This window comes from Heloderma suspectum, chromosome 3 (assembly GCF_057233095.1).
Source record: "Heloderma suspectum isolate Gila_16-S chromosome 3, 16-S_ref, whole genome shotgun sequence".
Taxonomy (NCBI): domain Eukaryota; kingdom Metazoa; phylum Chordata; class Lepidosauria; order Squamata; family Helodermatidae; genus Heloderma; species Heloderma suspectum.
Genome location: NC_139460.1, coordinates 307,213,674 through 307,227,440, shown reverse-complemented (window position 1 = coordinate 307,227,440; position 13,767 = coordinate 307,213,674). Strand labels below are relative to the sequence as shown.

At 49.3% G+C, this 13,767-nt stretch overlaps 1 protein-coding gene across 2 annotated transcripts in view; it reads left to right on the top strand.

Moving 5' to 3' along the window:
• SLC7A14 (solute carrier family 7 member 14) overlaps window positions 1-13,382 on the top strand; it is a 79,615-nt gene extending 66,233 nt beyond the window's left edge. Inside the window, exons 5-9 of one of the 2 annotated variants that reach the window (XM_084841557.1) lie at window positions 906-1,052; window positions 2,719-2,927; window positions 11,258-11,345; window positions 11,439-12,135; window positions 12,854-13,382. In XM_084841557.1, coding sequence (XP_084697683.1) covers window positions 906-1,052; window positions 2,719-2,927; window positions 11,258-11,345; window positions 11,439-12,135; window positions 12,854-13,173 — 1,461 coding nt within the window. In that variant the 3' untranslated portion in view covers window positions 13,174-13,382. Of the gene's footprint in view, window positions 1-905; window positions 1,053-2,718; window positions 2,928-11,257; window positions 12,136-12,853 lie in introns of both variants that reach the window. The other variant, XM_084841556.1, reaches the window with a different exon arrangement.
• Window positions 13,383-13,767: the final 385 nt, after the last annotated feature.

Sequence of the window (13,767 nt, the reverse complement as noted above, 5' to 3'; positions counted from 1 at the left end):
AGTGAGGAAGACTGCGGCCAGGTGACCAGTGTGCCTTGCTCAGTCTCCTGTCCAGGTGCTCCCTGCTGATGGGCAACTTCAAGGCCCCTGCTCTCCCTCCTTGTGTTTCTTTGCCTTTAAACCAGACTTGGACAGGACAGCACTTCAGTTAGAGAAGACTTTCAAAACAGAAGGCAGTCCTTTGGCAGCCCTTCAGCAAGAGAACTGTCCTCTGTAAAAACAGACACACAGCCATCCTACCACCTGCAGAGGAAGGCCATTTTCCCAGGCCCTTGTAGATGTTTCGGTTCAAAACTAGTGGTTCTGATCATCTCTATTTTCCTTCCACCAGCAGGGAAAGACATTTTTATTCAGGCAGGCTTTTGGCATCTAAGCTGATTTGCTGCCGAAGTGGGATTTTAGGCTGGTGGGTGCTATTATTTCTTCCTTATTATCCTTTTCTGCAACAAAATAGTGCTTTTCCCCAAGTAAATGTATTTGATAACAGGGCAGTGGAAGCAAACTCCATGTTATTCATGTACTCACTCATGAGTTTAAAATGCAAATCTGCACATGCTCAGAGCATTTCTTTTTTTTATCAGGGTTAGCAAACAGGTTTTTGTTTTGTTTGCTCTAACATATCAGGAATGTAGAAGCAATTGTGAAGCATGGAATGGCAAGGAAAGGAAATGTTAGTTATATGCTTCACAACTGAAGTTATATACATGGTCCCCATAAGATCATTAAGTCCAGAATCTAAAATTACCAAGCTGCGCTACTAACTGCACTAATTTGCAATTAGAAGCAGAAGCTGCAAGGAGGAAGTTTCTTAAAGTTACAGGGGACCTCTGGGTAAACATGGAAAGCTCTTGGCCATGGAAATGGGCATTGTTGGATAACATAGTACTATATTAAATACTTTGCAGGTGCTACAAGGTGCAGCCACCTGTTTCTATGCCTTCATTGGATTTGACATCATTGCCACCACTGGAGAAGAAGCAAAGAGCCCAAATACTTCCATCCCTTATGCCATCACTGCCTCACTAATCACATGTCTGACGGCGTATGTGTCTGTAAGTAACAAATTGCGAATTGCACAGCAACCAAGAAATACCCATTTTTAAAAAAGATGCTATGGGTGTTCATTTGACAGCAGGGGGTGGGGGAGAGCACCAGGGACACACTCACAAGGCTCACCCCCCCCCCTCCACTGCCAATGTGCCCACTGTTTTTACTGGCAGGGAGGGGGAAGAAGTGCTTGTGAGATTTCTCTACCTCGGGTACGAAAATAACTTGACTGGCCTTGGGTGCTATGCACCTTGAGTTGTGGGGTGGGGTGCACCATTTGCTGCTCCACCCAGGTAGCAAAATGTCTTGGACCAGCCCTACTGACAGAGACTAAGGTAACCTTTCTGTTTGTAATTTGGGGGGGGGGGACGTTGATTCTTCATTTGCATTCTCTCTCTCTCTGTCTCTCTCTCTCACACACACACACACACACACACATTATTCATGTACAACAATGCACATACTTCTCACAACGCGCATTTACATACTTCTCCCACACACACCATTCATGGACTTAGCCTAACAGTTAACTACTGTTGTTGTTTCTTGCTCCTTTGCACCCCTCCCCAATAGCCCCATCTATCCCTCAGCCTTGTAAACTGACAGTTGTTTTTTTAACTGTTGGAATATTCATAAACATTCCACAACATCTCAGCAGCTCAACCATTGGCTAGAGGTGACTCATTTCAATCAAATGAAGCCAGAGCTCTAAACACCAGTTTTTTTAGTTTTCTTTTGTTGAGCTTTATTTGATTTGGGAGGCAAATGGACAAAAAAAAACCCCACTATATTTATCTGCAAGTTTACATATGCTGAGCATGAATTTTATGTTCCATTCATCTCTTTTTATGCACATCCAAAATGCCCTGCAGTGCAATCCCATGCCTATCTACTCAGACCTAAGTCCAACTGAGTTAAGTGGGGCTTACTCTCAGGTAAGTGTGTGTAGCAGTGGTGTTCAACTGCTTTTACCCTGAGGACCAAATTCCATTTTGGAGAAGCCCTAAGGGACTGCATTCTAGTGGTAGGCAGTGCAAAAGGTAACAGGGCAGGGCCAGAAAACCAAAAATACCAGCATAACTTTGCTTGAAGCACTTACTGCCAGTAACCAAGCCTTAGGAGAGGCATTTCAACCTTTGAGAATGGAGAAAAAACTGTGCAGAAGCTGGGTAACCACTAAATGATTGGTGGTTGGGAGAAAGGGGGTGAGGCCAGAGGAGGAGGTTGTGGCCAACTGGGGAACCTTGGGGGGCTGGATTTGGCCCCCAGGTGTGAGGTTCTGCACTCCTGGCGTATAGGATAGAGCACTAATATCTTATCGAAAGCTGGCTTTCAATTTGCAGTCAGATATCTCAGCCTCCCCCAACCTAGAAGGCTGGCTGGGGAATGCTGGGAGTTGTAGTCCAACACATCTGGAGGGTGCCAGGTTGGAGAAGGCTGATATATATAGATAGACGAGAAACTGCCTTACACCAAGTCAGATGAATGGTTCAGCTGGCCCAGTTCTGTTTACTTTGAATGTCCATGTCATTCCAGCAAGAGGCTCTTACCGATCCAGGTACCTGGATCCTTTGAACATCTCAGAGGCTCATGTGTTGATGCCTCAGCAATGAACAAGCAGTACTATGCCACTTCTAACCACATGTTGGCTTCCCACCCCCTCCGCAATAGGTGAGCATTATCTTGACTCTGATGGTGCCATACAATGAGATTGATACTGAATCCCCCCTGATGGAGATGTTTGTGGACCACGGATTCTACGCCGCTAAATTCATTGTTGCCATCGGATCTGTGGCCGGGTTGACCGTGAGCTTGTTGGGTTCCCTGTTCCCAATGCCTCGTGTAATTTATGCAATGGCTGGTGATGGGCTTCTCTTCAGGTAAGTTCCATGTAACTAGGGCAGGGCTGTTGAACCTCTTTCATTCTGAGGGCTGGATTTCATTTCAGAAAAGCTCTCGGGGGGGGGCGCATTCCAGCAGTGGGTGAGGCCGATGGCAAAAGGGGCTAGAGGGAAATACCAAACTTAACAGCATATTTAAGCTTGAAGCTCTTATCACCTTAGGAGTGGCATTTCAGCATTTTAGAATGGGGGAAAACCACACGAAAGCTAGGAAACCACCAAATGATTGGTGGTTGGGGGGAAGGGGATGTGGCTATCCAGAAAACCACAAAGGGCCAGATTTGGCCCCCTTGTCATAAGAACATAAGAGCCCTGCTGGATCAGACCAAGGGTCCATCTAGTCCAGCATTCTGTTCACACAGTGTCAGGATTCTTTTAGCCTCCACTCTGTTTAAGCACCGAAAACAAACACAGACAAGAGGCTTCAGTCTACAGCTTTTAATCCATTACTTCACAGGGCCATACAGATGCAAATTCTCAGCGACTCTCAGTCTGCAAAGGAATGCCTTCAGGGGAATCCAAAAGGAAGTTTAGAGAGTTGCCCACCATTTGAAGAGGAAGGCGGTCTCACTAGCCTAACTTAACGGGGGGAGGTACCTCTCTCTCATGAGGCTTCTGAGTGCAGCTTCTCACACAAGGCCAAATGGGTAGATGGTCTAAGTTCTACCCCTGCCTTCTCTCTCTTTGTTCTGCATCTGCGCCTGGCGTCTATTAGATCAGACTCTCCAACCGCCCCCCCCTTCTGTTCGCTGTCTCTCACAGGGATGTGTGAAGAGAAACCCTCATCCTCAGCCAGGTAGGTGTTTGTAACCTGAGAAGCTAGCCCAGTCATGTCTGGTCTAGCCTGGGAAAACACCTCCCCCATGTCTGGCAGTTCTCCTTCAGAATCTGAACTGCTATCCCACTCCCTGCGCTCAGAAACACCCCTGACATCATCCCTGCTTCCATGAGCCCCCCCCCCCCGCTCTCCCTGTGGGGCCCCAGGCTTGTGAGGGTATTGCTGGTGGAAATGGCATAGCAGCATAGGGGCATGCAAATGTTTGGCCGGTTCCCAGGAACATTTGTCTGGCCCATACCCCTCCCAGTCCACCAAGTATTGCAATCGCCCCTGGAAAAGGTGCAAGTCTAGCTTGTCAGCAACTCCAAACTCCTCCCCACCACCACCGGAGGCGGGGGGGAGCAGTCGGAGTGATGGGGGTCACCAGAGACCAGTGGGGAAAGCAAGGAGCGATGGAAAAAGGATGCACCTTCAGGGAGGGGGGAAGAGCCAGTCAAAAAGCGACAGGGTTAATCTGTGCCGTAATCTGGAAAGGGCTCATCTGTCGGGCTGCGAGCTTCTTAGTGGGGGGGTGAGAGGGGAGGTATCGGGTGGACAACCACACGCAGTCCCCAACTGCAACGCCAGTCTGCAGTTTCTTTATACACTACTTTACCTTGCTTTATGTTGTCCAGTAAGAGGTGGTGCACAGAGTGTGATTCCACTAAAAATTCATGGGCAGCAGGCACCGAGGCAGGGCCAAGCAAGGAGGGGAAGGCCTTGGGATGGTACCCAAAATTGGCAAAGGAAGAAGTTTGGTGCGTAGAGGCATGGCACGCATTGTTATAAGCAAATTCCACCAGAGGCAGCAGGGAGACCCAGTTGTCCTGGTGGTAGTTTCCATAACAGCGTAAGTACTGCTCCAGCATGGCATTGGTGAATTCGGTCTGCCCATCCATCTGAGGGTGGTGAGCAGAGGAAAGCCAGAGTGTCACATTTAGCAGCGCCAGCAGCTCCTGCCAGAAACAAGCCGTGAATTGGGACCCCCAATTCGAAACAAGCCCCTCAGGCCAGCCATGCCAGCTGGAAAACATGTGTCCAAAAGAATTCTGCCATCTCCCTGGCTGTGGGCAGCCCTGAGCATGGGATAAAGTGGACCATCTTAGAAAATAAGTCCACCACCACCAGAATGGTAGTCTTACCTTGTGAGTGGGGCAAGTCAGTGATGAAATGGAAGGACAGCAGCTTCCAGGGGCCAGAGGGTGTAGGCAGGGGATGTAGTAAGCCAACTGGTTTGCCCGTGGGGTCCTTCGCTCGTTGACAGGTATCACAGGAGGCGACATAGATTTTGACATCCCGACGCACTCGGGGCCACCAAAAGTCCCGCGTAACTCCATATAAGGTCTTAGAGAAGCCAAAATGCCCAGCAGTGGAGGAGTCATGGCACTGATGGAGGACTTTTTTCTTGGAGATGTTTGGAAGGCACATAGACCCTGTGTACGTGGTAAAGCAGCCCACCTTGCAATGAGAATGGGGTAGACTTGGGGGCACCATCTGCCTATCCCAATTCCGCCACCTTGTCATGCACAAAGGGATCCCAAGCTTGTTCAGTGCGAAGGAGCTCTATCCAAGAGTGAGGTTGAACAGCAGCCACCAGGCTTTGCGGGGGGAAGGATGTGGGGGAGGGTCTCTCCTCACCAACCCAGCCCTGGCTGCAATTACAGTTTGTGGGAGAGTGCATCCGCCTCTTGGTTGCCAGTGGCTCTCACGTGGATCTGGAGGTTAAATCGTGAAAAAAATAAAGACCACCTAATTTGATGCTGATTTAGGCCCAGGCTGTCCAGAGATGTTCAAGGTTATGATGGTCAGTTCTCACCTCAACTGGGTGCTGTGCCCCCTCCAAAACATGTAGCCATGTCTCTAAGGTGGATTTTATGGCAAACAGTTCTTTCTCCCAGATGGTATAGTTCCTCTTGGACACGCTTAATTTCCTGGAGTGGTAAGCACAAGGCTGCAACTCACCCCCTGCTGTTCCTGGCTGGAAGAGCACAGCCCCCACTGCAAAATCAGAGGTGTCTGTTTGCACTACAAAAGGCTTCCATGGGTCGGGATGTAAAAGGATCGGCTCAGAGCTAAATATCCTCTTGAGCTCTTCAAAAGACCATAGGGCAGAAGCAGACCAGTGAAAGGGAGATTTCTTGCCTCTGAGGCGGTCTGTGAGAGGAGTTGTCAGCTTTGCATAGTTGGGCAGGAAATTTCTGTAAAAATTGGCAAAGCCCAGGAAACGTTGTAAGTCCTTTTTAGTGGATGGAGCCTGCCAGGAGAGGACCGCTTGGACCTTTGCAGGATCCATTTTGATGCCTTCGGCTGAAATAATATAACCCAGATAGTCCAAGGATGTCAAATCAAAAGCACATTTCTCCAGCTTAACAAAGAGACGGTGCTCCCGGAGGTGCTACAGGACAGCTTTCACATGATGTTGATGTGAGTGGGGGTCTGAAGAAAATATAAGTAAATCATTGAGATAAATGATAAGAAAAGTGTCAAAATAATCCCGGAAGATGTCATTCATAAAATGCGAAAACAAAGGGAGCTGACACTAGGCCAAATAGCATGACTAAGTATTCATACAATCTGTAACGACATGAGAAACTGGTCTTCCACTCATCCCCCTCCCGGATGCGAATTAGATTGTAGGCACCACACAGGTCCAACTTAGTGAAAATCTTGGCTTGCCCCAGGCACTCCAGCATCTCAGGAATAAGGGGGAGGGGATATTTATCAGGGATAGTAATGGCATTGCGGTTTCTGTAGTCATGGATGGGACAGAGTTCCCCCGATTTCTTCTTCACAAACATAGTTGGAGTGCTGGCAGGGGAGGTGGAGGGGTTAATGAAACCATGCTGCAAGTTAGTGTTCAAAAACTCCCTGAGAGCTTGGAGTTCCAGCTCTGACATGGAGTATAGTCGGCCGGAATGGTAGCTCCTGGGATCAGGACAATGGTGCAATCACAGGGGCGGTGGGGGGCAGTCGGCTGGCTTCCTTCTTGTCAAAAACATCCCAGAAGGTCGCATATTTTTCTGGTAGGTTAACTGGAGCAGAAATATTGCTTGGGGAAGACGAGGAGGGGGAGGAAAGGGTTAATGCTTGAGCCGGGGCCGTCTTAGCTCCCGGGAAACAATGCTGTTGACAGTAGGGGGATGAAAACTGCACTTGATGAAGCTTCCAAGAAATCTGAGGATTGTGTTTAGAGAGCCAGGATATGCCCAGCACAGTTGGGTATTGGGGCACCTTGGCCAGGTGAAATTGAATTTGCTGGACATGCCCCTGGGAACGTAGGGTGACTGGAGTTGTAATCCAAGTGACTGCTCCAGAAGAGAGAGGACACCCGTCGATATTCTCCATTTTCAATGGGGCGGGCAGGAGCAGAGCAGAAATGTTGCATGGCTGAGCAAATGTTTCATCCATAAAACTGGTAGTAGCCCCAGAGTCCACCAGTGCCATGACATCCCCCCCCCGCCGCCCCCACCACCCACTGGGAAGAATGGAGGTGCACAGGAAGCAGATGGGACCGGGGAGAGATGTGTGGGAGGCATACCCTGGTTGCGGATGGTCCCTCCTCACTGAAGACCCCCAACAGACTTGGGGGGTGGCCTAGTCAGGCTTGGGAGACAGGAGGTGGAGAGGGAAGCGGGGCTGTTGGTTGGGACCGGCAGAATCTACCAAAGTGGTCCTTCTTTCCACACCTGAAACACCAACATTCAGCTCGCCGCTGATCCAGTTCTTCCGGAGACAGCATGGAGTGGATTGCTCGCAGTTGCATAGGGGTCTCCTCCACCCCTGCGGCAGGGCTGCAGGGGGGAGGGGGCAGCGGCCGCAGGGGAATGGGAGGAGGGAAATCTCAGCTAACAGAGCTGTTCTTGGCTTGGCAGCGCCCTTTCAGCCAACTGTCAATCTGCAGGCACGACTGGATGAGCTCAGCCAGCATCGGTGGGCGTGGCGCCCACGCTAGCTCATCTAAGATCTCATCATTCAAGCCATCCAAAAATTGGGCCACCAGAGCCACATCATTCCACTGTAAATCCTGCATCAGCAAGCAAAAACTGGTCACATAACTAGAAACAGAGTCTTTGCCTTGCTTGAGGTGGTGAATATCGTCGCTGTCTCTGCACGAAGGGGGTCACCAACCCCCCCCCCCAGCATTCAAGAAGCCCTGGTAGTCTGCCAGCAGGGGGTCAGTAGTGAGGAGAACTGCCAAGGCCCATTTAGCCACCATGCTGGAAAGCAGGTTAATGATAAACCCCACACAAATCTGGTCCACTTGGAAATCCTCTGGCCGGAGGTGCATATATAGTTCTGATTGGGGGCAGAAAATTTGAAAAAGTCCTTTGTCTCCAGCAAATTTCTCTAACAGTGCTACTGGGCATTTTCGACAAGGAGGGATCAGGGGTGGAGGGGGTTGAGCCTTGTAAGGCCCGAACAGCACCCGTTAATTGATTGACCTGACCGCGAAGAGCCTGCGTCAATGTGTTTCCTGTTCCATGGCGCCGTTCAAGAGCGCAAGCACTGGAAGAGACCAATGACGGGAGGAGGGGCGGGGTGAGATGGCAGGCAAGCTGTCAGGATTCCTTTACCCCCACTCTATTTCAAATCCGAAAACAAACACAGACAAGAGGCTTCAGTCCACAGCTTTTAATCCATTACTTCACAGGGTCATACAGATGCAAATTCTCAGTGACTCTCAGTCTGCAAAGGAATGCCTTCAGGGGAATTCAAAAGGAAGTTTAGAGAGCTGCCCACTGTTTGAAGAGGAAGGTGGTCTCACTAGCCTAATTTAAGGGGGGAGGTACCTAGGGATGTCAGAGAATTCCGCCACGGATCTCGGTGAGGCCAATGCATTCGGCCCCCCGAACTCCGTGGCGGAACGGCCTGCCCCCCCGCCCCCCCGTGGATCCCCCCCGGGGCAAGACTCACCTGGGGCGGATTGTCCGGGCGGCGGCGGCTCTGGCAGCGGCCGGTCTTCCGACCGGCTGCCGCCGCCGCCATTTCCAGGCAGGCTTGTGTAAAAAAAAAAAAGACGTGATAGGCTACGTAAAGATTTATCATGGCTAGGTTTAAAAAAAAAGACGTGATAGGCTACGTAAATCTTTACGTAGCCTATCATGGTTGGGTGGGTTTAAAAAAACAATGACCCGTGTACGCAAATGGCAGCGGCTACGGCCGCCGCCATCTGTGTTCCTTCTTTTTACCATCTTAATCTACGTAAATATTTACGTAGACTATGACGGCAAAAATAAAGGGGAACGCAAATAGCATAGTGGGCGCTATTTGCGTCGCCTTTTGATTCGCCGTTTTAGCCTACGTAAAGATTTATGTAGGCTAAAATGGTGAATGAAAAAGGGACGCAAATAGCAGCCCCTACGCTATTTGCGTTCCCCTTTATTTTCGCTGTCATAGTCTATGTAAATATTTACATAGATTAAGATGGCCCAAAAGAAGGAATGCAAATGGCGGCGGCCGTAGCCGCCATTTGCGTACGCGGTTGGTTGGTTGGTTTTTTTACCCAGAGCCCTCCACGGCCGGAAATCCAGCTGCGGACGGTTCGGGCCTGGCTGGGCCTGGCCGGCTGCTCTGCGGAGCTGCTGCGGAGCACAGCCGGCCGTTCGAGGATTCCGGGGGGAGGGACGGAACGCCTCCCCCCCACCATCAACATAATCCGCGAAAGGTAAGTCACTTTCGTACATCCCTAGAGGTACCTCTCTCTCATGAGGCTTCTAAGCACAGCTTCTCACACAAGGCCAAATGGGTAGACCATCTAGGTTCCTCCCCCTGCCTTCTCTCTTTGCTCTGCGCCTGCGCCTGGCATCTATTAGATCAGAGTCTCCAAACCACCCCCTTCTGTTTGCTGTCTCTCATAGGGGTGTGTGAAGAGGAACCCTCATCCTCAGCCAGCTGGACGTTTGTAACCTGAGAAGCCGGCCCAGTCATGTCTGGTCAAGCCTGGGAAAACATCACCCCCATGTCTGGCAGTTCTCCTTCAGAATCTGAACTGCTGTCCCACTCCCTGTGCACAGAAACACCCCTGACACACAGTGGCCAACCAGCTGTTGACCAGTTCATGGGGGGAGAACCTCAGACCCTCTACTGGAAGAAAAGGCTATCAATGGCTACTGGACTTGATGGCTATGTGCTACCTCCAGTACCAGAGGCAGTGAGCTTATGTACACCAGTTGCTGGGGAACATGGGTGGGAGTGTGCTGTTGCACTCATGCCCTGCTTGTGGGTTCCTGGTCAACAGCTGGTTGGCCACTGTGTGGACAGAATGCTGGACTAGATGGACCCTTGGTCTGATCCCGCAAAGCTGTGAAAAATTGCCAAGGCTGCACGTTTCTCCCTCACCCCTTCCTTTCTCTCATCAGATGTCTTCTTTGTTTCAAAGATCCTGCCTTGCTTTAAGCCAAAGTTGTCTGTTACATCCAAATAAGAGAACTCTAGTTTAATTGCAGTTAAGTAACCAGGATAATTAGCCAGGATCTGATAATGGCTTACTATCCTGGTTGATTAACCAACATTAAACCAGGGTTCACCAATGTGGCCATAGTGTTCATCCACAGATTAATAAACCATGATTGCCTGGGGTAGAAGCCAACAGGACGCTTGTGCCTCTGCCAATTCTCTTATGCCCCGCCGGTTCCCATCCAGAAGCAGGACCCACTGCTTGCAGAAGGAAATTTTCACACTTCCGGGGCAACCAGAAACGAGTGAAAACCCTTGTTTCTCAAACAGGGTAGGTCAGTGGAGTTTGTATAAGCAAGCTCCGCCAACCTGTCCCAATTGAGAAACGAGTGTTTCTGCTCGTTTCAGGGGTTCCTCTGGGAAGCGCTAAATTACTGTTGTGCAAGTGGTGGGTCCCACTTATGCAACAGAATCAGCGGGGTGTAGAAGAATGGGCCGAGACGTAAGCGCCCCTTTGGATTCTGACCATTACCAAAAAAATGTATAAGAGTCACTATGGTTCAATGAGCAGAGAGTTGATCTTCAACACAGGAATTAAATTCCAGGAGCTTCTTTTAGAGTTGAAAGGTCCATGAGAAGGGGGTATGTGTGAACTCCAACTTATTCGTCCATCTTTCCCTCCAGGACTGCTCTAAGCAAAAATTATTTTTGCTGCTCCAGCTGCAAATGTGGTGCTGGTGCTGGGGGGGGGGGGTTGCACGTGCACATGTGCTTGGGGGAACTGTGTCCCCTCTTCAAATAATTCCCCTCTCTGCTTCTTTACACTGCCCTGTAAGTGAATGGAGTGAGGGAAGGGAATGCAATTGGGGAAGTGCACATTTACCACTTCCTTGGTTGTTTTCTCACAATTCGGGGGGGGGGGATTGTGATTCCCCCCCCCTTGAGGGTTTTCAGAGTTTTCGTCTTGAATTATGATACCCTGCACAACTGCCTGTACTGCCTGTTGGGTTAGAGAGGCTTTGCCTGACCCTGAAGTGGTAAGAGGGAGTTGATGTTAATAAATATTCACTCTTAATTTTCATTCTGTCACCTCTAGGTTCTTGTCCCATGTAAGTTCTTATACTGAGACTCCTGTAGTCGCTTGCATCGTCTCGGGATTTCTCGCAGCACTACTCTCCTTGCTGGTAAGCCTGAGGGACCTGATAGAGATGATGTCCATTGGCACACTGCTTGCCTACACTTTGGTCTCTGTCTGTGTCCTGCTTCTCCGTTACCAGCCAGAGAGTGACATTGATGGCTTTGTCAAGTTCCTTTCTGAAGAGCACACTAAGAAGAAGGAAGGGATTTTAGCTGATTGTGAGAAGGAGGCGTGCTCTCCAGTGAGTGAAGGGGAGGAGTTTGCAGGCCCACCCACCAACACCTGTGGCGCAAAGAACCTTCCATCCTTGGGCGACAACGAGATGCTCATTGGAAAATCCGATAAGTCCACCTACAATGTCAACCATCCTAACTATGGTACAGTCGACATGACTTCAGGAATCGAGGCAGATGAGTCTGAAAACATCTACCTCATCAAGCTGAAGAAACTAATAGGTCCACGGTATTACACAATGAGGATCCACCTTGGGCTACCTGGGAAAATGGACCGGCCCACAGCAGCGACTGGCCAGACAGTCACCACTTGTGTGCTCTTACTGTTTGTCCTAATGTTCATCTTCTGCTCTTTCATCATTTTTGGGGTGGACTACCTCTATGACGAAAGTTGGTGGGCAATAGTTCTGGTGGTTCTGATGGTCCTGCTGATCATGGCATTGGTGTTTGTCATTCTTCAACAGCCGGAAAACCCCAAAAAGCTCCCCTACATGGCCCCTTGCCTGCCTTTTGTCCCCGCCTTTGCTATGCTTGTGAACATCTATCTCATGCTGAAACTTTCAAAGATCACGTGGATCCGGTTTGCTGTCTGGTGCTTTGTGGGTAAGTCCTGAATATGGAAGGTGAAGGTTTGGGAACACTATGATTGTGATAATTCCAATGAAGAGAACAGCTACAGCAGGCCTTCCCTAACCTAGGACCCTCCAGATGTGTTGGATTACAGCTCCCAGAATGCCCCAGTCAACACATCTGGAGAGCAACAGTTTGGGGAAGGCTAGTTTGAGGGTGGTCTGCCTTCTTCCTGAGTTCGAATTCTATCCCTGAAAGAAAGTACACTGTGACTTGTAATTCTTCCACATTTTGCCTTTTCTCACTGTTGCTTTGCAACTGAAAAAGCTAATAAATAAAACATATTTTAGGAAAAAAGCTCTCAGTGGAAGGAGCAGGAACAATGAAATCAAAGATGGTTTAAGAACCACCCTACAGCATGTATATTCCATATGGTGAATTATAGATAATAAACTGCTCGAGTTCTGTAGCAGTGTTTATACACTCATAAGGGCTGGAACTGTTTCATGTTGGATTGCCTAGAATGCAACGCTAACGTGGAACCAATTACCTAGGGAGGTAGTGGGCTTTCCCACAATGGAGGCATTCAAGATGAGGCTGGACAGCCATCTGTCAGGGATGCTCTGACTTGGATTCCTGCATTGAGCAGGGGGTTGGACTCGATAGTCTTATAGGCCCCTTCCAACCCTATGATTCTATGATTCTACACAGTAAGAGATATTTACCAACCAAACTCTCTTCCCTCCTGTAGGTTTGCTGATTTATTTTGGCTATGGCATATGGAACAGCACATTGGAGATCACTGCTCGGGAGGAAGCCCTGCATCAGAGCACATACCAGCGCTATGATGTTGACGTTGATCCTTTCTCGGTTGAAGATGGTTTTGCCTATGCCGAGAGTGACAACTACCAGGACTGGGATCCTGCCGATGACAAAGGTTTCTCTTACCAGCAGATGTCAGAAGCAAAGGAAAGCAGTCGGACAAGTAGCAAATCAAAAAGCAAAACCAAACACAAACAGAACTCGGATGCGCTGATTTCAAATGATGAGTTAGACTACTCGCCAGAGTAGATGCAATGGAAACCCAGCTGTTCCACTCTTTGTCACTAAGCTAAACCCTTGGGCTAAAATTCGATGGCTTCTTTCAGCACTCATTTCCAACCTATCCTTTCTGTGAAGGCTCTGTTTCCAGTAATCACATCGCTCACTCTCTCATTCACTTTCTGCTCTTCAGGACGGGTCTGTCAAGTGCTTATCCTGAATCAACAGAATGTCGCATTAAAGAAAACAAAACAGTAAGTCTCTGATTCTTCCCACGCACACACACAGCCAGCCATCACCAGTCATGGTCCTATTTCACTGAATGTTGCCAGGAGCTCACCCCTTGAATAAGCTAGTTTGGCTCGCAGTCCTTCTGAGCCTAGGAAAATCCATCAGATGAGACACTTCGTGCTCCAGTGATTCTACAGTTGCAGTGGAAGCTGCATCCAACAAAGCGGGTGCCTGATAAAATAAAAACAATCAGGTTCCATCAGCAGAGGAAATGTTTATATTCTCTGTGCTTTCCTGTAGAACAGGGGTGTTGAACTTCAGGTCCGCACGCTAAATATGGCCCACTTGGGGTCCCAATCCACAGATGGCCATGCCTCCTTCCTCTGGTCACAC